The sequence below is a fragment of the Cyprinodon variegatus genome, unplaced genomic scaffold (genome assembly GCF_000732505.1).
Source record: "Cyprinodon variegatus isolate N-32 unplaced genomic scaffold, C_variegatus-1.0 Scaffold373, whole genome shotgun sequence".
Classification (NCBI taxonomy): domain Eukaryota; kingdom Metazoa; phylum Chordata; class Actinopteri; order Cyprinodontiformes; family Cyprinodontidae; genus Cyprinodon; species Cyprinodon variegatus.
Genome location: NW_015150826.1, coordinates 41,088 through 51,043, shown reverse-complemented (window position 1 = coordinate 51,043; position 9,956 = coordinate 41,088). Strand labels below are relative to the sequence as shown.

At 38.1% G+C, this 9,956-nt stretch overlaps 1 protein-coding gene across 5 annotated transcripts in view; it reads left to right on the top strand.

The window, feature by feature from the left end:
• Nucleotides 1-271: 271 nt before the first annotated feature.
• The window catches only part of LOC107092279 (gastrula zinc finger protein XlCGF57.1-like), an 18,145-nt gene continuing 8,460 nt past the window's right edge, over nt 272-9,956 (top strand). Inside the window, exons 1-3 of one of the 5 annotated variants that reach the window (XM_015386646.1) lie at nt 272-536; nt 5,516-5,773; nt 9,063-9,196. In XM_015386646.1, the coding sequence (XP_015242132.1) occupies nt 368-536; nt 5,516-5,773; nt 9,063-9,196 (561 nt within the window). In that variant the 5' untranslated portion in view covers nt 272-367. Of the gene's footprint in view, nt 537-5,515; nt 5,774-9,062; nt 9,198-9,956 lie in introns of all 5 variants that reach the window. The other 4 variants (XM_015386647.1, XM_015386648.1, XM_015386649.1 and 1 more) reach the window with 4 other exon arrangements.

The window sequence follows — 9,956 nt, the reverse complement described above, 5'->3', positions numbered from 1 at the left end:
CAAGCTACAGGGAAATGAGATTTCATGTTTTATTTTTTTTGCATCAGAGAAATGAACTGCCAACAAATTACAACTAAAAATGTAAGACCTTTTAGAAAAATATTCTAAATTGGAGCATTATTCTTAAGTTACTGAGATTTAGTAGTTTTTTTTTTTTTTTTTTTTTTTTTTTAGTGTTATTTGAATCCCGATCCACACTCCAGTTCAGTTGGTGGCGCTAATGCACCGAAAGTTGCTCTCTAACAGACATTTAGCAGAAGAAGAAGAAGAAGCGGAAGTTGCGTCACTGGCAGCTAGCAGTATTAGCTTAGCTTGTGTGTGGAGTCATTGCAGAGAGGCTGATAATCTGGGAGTGTTTGCAGTGAGAATGTCTTCAGTCCAGCTTCAAGGAGAGTTTATCACCGAGCAGTTAACTCCTGCTGAAGAAACATTCACGGAGTTTAAAGGGAGTTTGGTCAATTCGGAGGAAAAGATGGACGATCAACATCTACTGCTGGATTTCACCAGGATCCCCCAGATCATCTCACACCGGATAGGTAGGAAACACCTGATAGAAACGATTCCCTGATGATGCACACTGTGGATTTTAGCCTCATCTGATTGGAAAACTGCTTAGAGGAGATCAAGATGCTAAGCTAGCTAACTTCCAGTTTTGAGAGTAGGTGCCCACGGAGCACTTCAGTAAAGTTAAAGATATTCACAGATTCAAACCAACTCTTCTCTGCTGCCCCAGTGAGCAGATCTTCATCTGCATTTTAAACAGCATCACAAAGGAGAGGTGGATTATTATCAAGTTTAATTTCTGTGTATCTGATCTCATGTCTTTTATGCTACATTTATTGGACTGGAAAATAATGCTTTACATTTTCTGTGGAATTCCTCAAAGCCTGAATGACAGAAACATTCATTAAAGTAGGATAGAAAAGAAATCAATGAAAAATAACAGTTTGCCCTGTAATTTAAATAGATTTGGATAAAAGGCCTTCATTATAGTCAGGTTTTTTCATTTAGATAATACCTACACTTTCACTATTGTATTATTAGAATAAGAATAAAATGAGCAATAACTACACTATATTGCCACCAAAGGTAAAACACACATAGATAACCTCATCTGGATTATACTACAACTTTTACTTTGGGAAAATTAACTTAAATCTATTTTTTTTTTTAAGATTCTTTCACTCTCATTATACGTATCTTATCACCAATAACCACAATAAAGATCACTGTAGTACCACCAAACTTGTTGGATCTGGATCATAATAAAACTCCTACTTTGTCATTGCAATCAATTAATCAAACGTTGCAATCCAAATTTCAGTTTAAATAAGAGCTTTTGTTTTTCGGCTGTGTGATGGTTTAATGTGTCGATTCTTAAAAGCAAGAAAACAGCAAAGATTCCTGGAAGCTGTTCTATAAAACGTCGGTCCAAGGTTTTCTTAGTTTCACTAAACCTTTTAGAGGAAGCATTATTTTTTCCATTTATCTTTGTTTATTTTTAATAGTAAACATTTCTCCATTGTTTTTTTTTGAGCCAGCGGTTCAGTTTTTACAGACATTTTCTCTACTTTTTCTTCCTTTTCAGTGTTTTTCAGGTCTTTCTGTGCGACATCATCATCTGATTCAGATTTCTCTGGTCTGTGTTCTGTAGTTTGCCTACTTCGGTCTGTTGAAGGTCCTCATCCGTGACATTGCTGTCTGTCCTGACTTGTTGATCTTTTTTAGTATCTTGAAAAACTGAAGTTCTATACATTAATTCATCTTTGTCTTCCTTTCTATCTTTTTTGTTGTGAGCTCATCAAATCACTGACTCCTTGCCGATTTTTCTCCATAAAACCCAGAGCCAATGGCAATTTTTGCTATCATCCTCCTCCACTAATCTTCTACCGGCCCAGCATTGTCCGGTTTCGATGACTGAAGCCATGATTCAGTCAGGATGATGGCGCAGCATTAACTACACTCCTTTTTTTTTTAAAGAAAATTGAAGTTGTAGGTAATCCTTTTTCTTACCCAGTGAGCGGACATTGGAAAGAAGGATCGATTCTAATAGCGGTCTTTGGGGATTCCTTCTTAGCGTTGCCATTAGCCCGCCTCTGCAGCCCCTCTTGCACATCATTTCCTCTGGTTCTCCTGGCGTGGCCTGGTCCGTCCGCTAGCTGCTTTGTTTACATTCATCCGAAGCACACAGCAGCTTTTTAAACGGTCAACAGTGGCTGCATCTAAGAGGCTTCGCAGCATTCGATGCAGATCCCTAAGCAGCCTCTTCCTCACCGCCATCAGACGGCTGAACTGTTCAGAAAACTCTTAATCACATCACAGACTCTGCATCGCACTGATAACACCAAACCAAAATTCTGCATATTTGCACCAAATATTTAATGCTCTGAACTTCCACATCAATTCTTTTTTGTCTCCCACATTGTTTATATTTGATCACTGCTGCACTTTATGGAATGGAAATGTCATGAAAGCTGTAAAAAACTAATTTTTCATTTTGTATACTGTTGTGAGGGATTTGCACAAACCAGTCAGAAAACCACTGAAATTTAAAAAAAAAAAGAGTCTTAATTTAATCCAAAATGTTCAAAAAATGACAAACTGGGCCCAAAAACACATGTTAACAAAACAGAATTCAATTCAGGCTTTAACATAAAGAACTCAAACACAAACTGACCGAAAAAACAGGACATGAGGGAAACTTAAATAGTGGCTGATCAGACCACTGTTGACACACAGGGGGGGTAACTGACTAACAAACTAATAAACAAATAAACTTAAACAGATAAATACTGGCCAGACACTAAATACTCTTTAAATTTAACTAATTAACAAAATTACCCAAACTAAGAATATTTAAACAAGTGATAAACAAATTTCCCTTCCCATTACAAATGGTTTGATCCGCTGCTTAGCCTGCAACCAATGGAGGAAAGCTGGAGCTCACTGCAGCCCTCCACCAGCAGATCCCAAGGAAACTGGCAACTCAAAGAAGAAAGAAATGAATCAATTGCATCTTGACAAAAAAAACAACCTGACAGATAAAGTTAACTAAATGTGTGCGCTGCAAAAAGTTAACTTAAAGTCAGGCTAATGAAAATATATGAAATGTGCAACTGATTTTGAAAATGAAAAATGTTAAAGTTACCACACAGCTTCAGAGTGTGACAGCAGGCTGTGTATACGAAATGGCAATAAAAGGCGAATAAGTCTATCAGTTTGGTGATATTATTGTTTGCTCAAAGGTAAATTATAAAGAAACAACGGCTAAATATTAGGAGTAGAAGCTTTGTCTTATGCAGAAGGTCTCCAATAATGTAAATAAGCATATTATTCTGGCCAGATTCCCTTTTATGGGCGGAAAAATGCATTTGGCCACTTTTGGCACCACTGTGTTAAAATCACATTTCTGCCTAACACACAGCCCACTAAAACCTTTGTGCAACAAACATGCTTCAACTTATTCTGTCCAAATTTTCTTGAGTTGTAGTTAAGATGTGTTTCTATAAAGTCGGAGGGTTTCAAATGGGGTTTCATTTTTCTCTTTGTTTAATCACTTTAAATCAGACATGGTGACATTTAAAATAGTGATTCCACCTGAAAAATGTTCCTCGGTGCCTTTTTGTCATACAAAACACAAACAATCATATTTCCAATTTATAGTTTGGGAGCTGTACTTGTTTTAATTCACTTATGTAATTTCAGGCAGAATTTGCTCTTAAGACTCTGAGCTTTAGGGGTTAATTAATATTTTAGCCATTCAGGCTTTGGGGAATTCCTAAAAAAATGTAATGTATTATTTCCCAATCCAATAAATATAGTAGGAAAGATGTGAGATCAGATGCAAATGATAAAAATCCACCTTTCCTTTGTGATGCTGTTTAATATTTCTCTGTGATAATTTTTCTGGTGTTGCAACATGCAGATGACCCTTAATCATTTGCAGACCGGCAAACTCTGCATAAATCTAATGCAATTTTCCCAGCGTGGCCGGAGACTCGTATAGAGGAAACTATAAATGTATCTCACTTCCTGCCTTGCTGTGGATGCAGAGAGATGTCGGTTTTGTAGAAGAAATGATCCGCCGACAAGTTATTGATCCAGAGAAGCTGAATCTGTAAATATCTTTCTAACTTTACCGAAGTTCATGGATAAAAACCCTAAAAGGCTAAAGTCTGCATCATGTTTGGTCATTGCAGCTTTTCAGGCTTAAACTCTACTGTTCCATGTTGTTTCTGATGCTTAGAATCCAACATGGAGGCTTTTCTGATCCCTGATTAGATCTTATTGTCTTTCTCTGACCTCACTGTGGAATCAGAGCTGAAACTGGCTTCAGGTGTTATTCCAGAAAGAGCATCCCCTCCCTCTGGAAACGCGATTTGCTCTAATCTCTCACTAATTGATGATAAAACTGGGTTAATTTTCACCGTAGAGGAAACTTTGGACCATATTCTTAATGTTTCGATGGTTCTTATCTATGAATTTAGTTAAAGGGAGAGCTTTGGTTGGTAAAAAGATTTGAATGAATATGATTTTGACCCTTTTGTGGAGACACCTTTGAGTCGATGTGTTTGAAAATTCTCTGCTTCATGGATAAAATTTACAGCTTTTTCTATAAACTATATTCTACATCAGAGGTCTTCAGCAGGGGGTCCATGGAGGTACTGCATGGGGGTCGTGAAAGTTTTGGTTGATTTGATTTTTTTTTTTTTATATTCCTCCCTGAGATTTTTTCCACTAATTGAAATGTCTTTAAATCCACATTAACATGAATTCAACACACTGTAGTAAACAGATAAATGGAGGCAGAAGACGTCTTTCAGTCATCAATGCACACATTCAGCGACACACAGGAGCTCTTTCAAGCTGGGCACTGTTTCATTCACAACACCTGTCCCATCATACAGGAATCAGAAATACCTGTAATCCCTCCCCTCCCAGGGAGGGATTACTTTAGTTACATTACTCCATCTGTAATAGAGCGACTATAGGACCAGTTTGATAGAACACTATTTCACATAATTATGGGTCCCCGCTCCATCTCGCGATCAGTTTGGGGGTCCTTTGCGTGGAAAACGTTGAAGACCTCTGATCTACATAATATCTAACAGTTTATTTCTGAAATTTAAAATGCTAAAGCTGCTGATCTCAATTCCCTGCCTTTTTTTAACCACTATTCCCCTGTTTTGTGAAGCTGACACCCCACCAACTTGCTCCGCTCTGAGTTCGTTGGAGCTCAAGCAGAGCATACACAATATTAATATTTGTTTATTTATAGGAGCACAATATGAGGCGGTGAACGCTTAATTTAAAATTATGATCTAATTAATACACATCTGTCCAAACCTTGCCAGATGGCAGAGCATTAACCAGTCTGTTATATAACCTGTTGATTGTGGCGTCAGAGCTGCAGTGCATGCTGGGAGATGTAGTTAGATCAACAAGAGGGTGATTAAAGTGAAGTGTCCTTTCTTTAACCCACAATAGAACGTCTTTCTGCTGTTTGTCTTCCCAGACCGCCTGCAGGAGGAGAGGAATTCCAGTTTGGATCAAAAGGAACCAGAAGCTCTGCAGATAAAAGAAGAGCAGAAAGAACCAGAAGATCCCTGGACTAAAGAGGAAACCATGGAGCTCCCCATAAGTGAGCAGGAAGAGCAGCTGGTTCTGAAGCAGGAAGCTGAAGACACAATAGATAAAACTTTCCCATCTTTGATATGTGGAGAAAACTGTCTGAAGAAAGAAGATTTAATGGATCATATGAGGGCTCACACAGGTAAGAAGATTTATGTGTCTGACCTGTGGAAAGATGTTCACATGGAGATCTAGACTTGATTCACATTGCTACCTCCAGCAGCTCATTTAGATCCTTAGATCCATTTTTTTTGCATCTGGGCCACATATTTAACCTGGCATAAGCTTAAGATTGAGACACGTAGTTAAATTCAGTTCCTTCACCGTATCAATCTGGTTATTGTTCCTTAGAGAATGTTAGCAAAAGGAAGGACATTCAGTACACTTCTACAAGCTGATTGGGTATCTACCTCCCATTTCCAGCTTTTAGCCAATCATAGCAGCTGAGACGTATCCGATTCTTGATTTTTTATTTTTTTTTTCTTAATGTTAACTGATAATCAGATTCTTACCGAATCCAGTTGAGAGGAAAACGCAAACATATTTTCCATCCACACAGGCAAAAACTGTGTCCTTTTGGTCATTTTTCTAAATTAAATGGAGGGTAATCCAGCTAAAACAGGAGCAGACATTTTTTTTTGCTTCAGCGTTCTGCCTTTCTGTTGTCTTCATACACGTTATTGCATTTGAAGTGATGTGTGCGGTTTTATTAAACTATCCACCTCTAGCTGAATACTCTCCACCGCAAGGAGTCTGCTTGACTGAAAAAACAGTGTCTCACTCAAACTCGGACCCTGGTTACCGTCTTTGCATGGTTTATTCCACAAGCTTCACACAACAAGCTTGGCTAGCCCAACTAGCACAGCACCATTTCCTTACCAGGGGCCAGTTTCATGAAGCAGGTTTACCAAAATCTCTGGCTTTTCCATCCTATAACCTGTTTCAGTCACCATAGTAACAGTCTCCCCAGAGCTAACCTGGTCGCCAGCAGGTTTTCTTCATTAAACTCTAGTGAACTCTGTCTCCGCTCTTCTTACAGCCAATCACTTTGTTTTATTTCATGATTTGGTAAAATTTTTGTCGTATTTCTGTGAATAAAATGTATATCATTCACTAGGTCTGTTACACACATTAGGTTTTAAAAACAAACATGGCATATCCGTTTCATGAGGATCATATTAAATAATGATTGGCATTTTTTCACAGAGAATTAAATATTCATAAAGAGAGGATTCTACAACTCAGTTGACAGGACATGAGATTACTTGTTTCTGGTTTGTTCAATATGAGCGAGATGCGGATCGTTTTTATATTTGTTTAGTTATATTCATGAAGAACTACTGAAATTATTCTCAGATTACACAGAAATAGTTTCATTAATTCCGCGGGTGAAATAAATTAGTTTAGGATTAGGATTCAGTCGATGATAACAACCTAATGAGCCTGATAGCCGCCAGGGGTGGGTATTGCCAAAGAAGTCACGATTCGATTTGAATCACGATTCACAGGCCACGATGCGATTCTATCACGATGCATCACGATGCTTGAATTATTGTGATGCATTGCAATATTTTCTCCTCCATGTTTTGTTTTTGAATGACTCGGCACAGTATCCCACGGCTGGAAATGCTTGTGACACAAGGCAGCGTGCGTCAACACATTTGCAGCGACATCTACTGGACTGGAAGTTGTATTACACTTGTTTTTGGCTGATGTTCGCCAACTATTCATGCAATTGTATTTATTTATTTTTTTAAATTAATAATCGATACTTGGCGTCAAGAATCGATGCAGTAGATCACGAAAATTAGAATCACGATGCATCATCATCACGATTATTTTGCACACCCCTAATAGCCGCTGCTAACGGCCATTTATTGGTATAACATCCGTAGCGCGGTATTTAGTATTCACTGTGTAAAATAAGACTATCAAAATGAGGAACAACGTTTTTAGACTTCATTTTCACCTGATTCCAGAAGATTTCACCTAAATAGTTCTTCTACCGTTCAAGAAATTATCCTGTAGTATTATTGTGTATGCTAGTAAAGATACTTAGTCATCTCAATTCCATGAATAGAGTACAGATGGACGCCTGTAACAACTAGCCATAGTAATATGCAGCGATTTAGCTACCGGTATTTCTACATCCAAGGCCAAAAATTCTAGTTGTTTACTGATTGACTGAGAACGAACAATCAAAGAATTAAATCTGGAATTGACATAAACAGCAAACCCCCACCTTTTTCAGCCTATCAGTGCAGTAGACATTATACCCCATAATATGAATGTCTTTATTTGTAATACTCGTAGTAAACCAGGTTTCTGCTATCAAAACAACATCTGCACCTGTTGTTTTCATCTTTGGGCGTAGGCTCCGTACATTAAGATGCACATATTTAAGACCAGGCAGTGATTTGAAATCAGAGGGTTTCTGGGAGCGTTGAAGCTCAGGTCCAGGATTTGGTTGCACATTTCCAGACAATAATAAAAGCAAAACAATCAACAGCCTCTGTTTAGCAATTGATTTACTTTCAATTTTTTGACATGTAAAAGCCCCTCCCTTTAATGGATTAGTGAGATAATTATACAAGGAAAACATAGACTTGAGTTTAGGCAGGTCTCTGGGCAGGTTTATTTCATTTTCCATTTGTACTGGAGGTTGTCCTGGGTGTAGAGAATCCATAGTGCATGTGCTGTTGAATAAAACACTTTACACATTGAGGTGATGGTCTGAGTCCTTTCCATATAGCCAGTGACACCGCTTAGTACTTGGAGCCCATGCAGCAAATAAAAGTAGAAACTTTTGCCGTCATCCACAACAGGAATAAAAAATAGTGAAGAGTACAGACCTGAGTGGAAATGAGACATCAAATTAGCTCCAGCAGAAGGATCGCTGTAGCAGATGGAAGTAGGCCTCAGGGCTGGGTAAGCAGAGCTTTGGGCTCAAAATATCTCTCCTAAGACACAAAACTGTCCTAATCCACAACTTGTTGAAAAAAAAAAAAAGAAATAAAAGCTTTTTATGCTTAAAAGAGTTGGTAAAACTGTCAAATGACAGCAAATTAAACAGACAATAGACAAAGACACCATGCATGCTGCCATCTTGGATTCATGTAAGATGTTTTACTCATATTGTGTCTAAAGAAGACGTGCATTCTGTCATTTTACCATCTTTTTTTAAACCTTTCTCTACTTATTGTCTCTAAGGAGGTGGAGCCAGGGAAGGTTAACTATCTAGCGGATCTAGATGGTGGAGCAATAAGCAATATTTTAGAACCTGTGATTGTAATGTCAGAACTGCAGTGCATGCTGGGAGATATAGTTCCAGTCTGTTTGTATGGAGTTAGATTGAATCAAGAAGGATTAAAGTGAAAAGTCCTTTCTTTAACCTACAATAGAAAGTCTTTCTGCTTTGTTTATCTTTCCAGATCGCCTGCAGGATTATGTTGGAAAGGAGGAGGATTCATCTGACCAGCAGCTCTGTGGACAGGAGAGGAAATTCAGTTTGGATCAAGAGGAACCAGAACCTCTGCAGATAAAAGAAGAGCAGAAAGAACCAGAACATCTCTGGAGAAAAAAGGAAACCATGGAGCTCCCCATAAGTGAGCATGAAGAGCAGCTGGTTCAGGAGACTGAAAATACAGGAGATACGTGTTTGACATATGGAGAAAAGCCTCTTAAAAAAAGAAAAACAATAGATCGCATGAAAACTCACAAAGGTCAGAAGATTTATGAATGTCTGTCTTGTGTAAAAATGTTCACAACGAAATCTAGTCTTGATACACACATCAGAATTCACACTGGTGAGAAGCCTTTTTCCTGCACCATTTGTAACAAGAATTTTAATAACAAGAGTAATTTGACTAGACACGTGAGTTTTCACACAGGTAAGAAACCTTTTGAATGTCCATCCTGTGGGAAAAGCTTCACTCGGAAGTCTGATCTCAATACGCACATGAGAATTCACACAGGTGAGAAACCTTTTTCCTGCACCATTTGTAACAAGAATTTTAATAACAAGAGTAATTTGACTAGACACGTGACTTTTCACACAGGTAAGAAACCTTTTGAATGTCCATCCTGTGGGAAAAGCTTCACTCGGAAGTCTGATCTCAATACGCACATGAGAATTCACACAGGTGAGAAACCTTTTTCCTGCAACATTTGTAACAAGGATTTTACTGACAGGAGTAATTTGACTTCTCACATCAGAATTCACACAGGTGAGAAACCTTTTTCCTGCAACATTTGTAACAAGGATTTTACTGACAGGAGTAATTTGACTTCTCACATCAGAATTCACACAGGTGAGAAACCTTTTG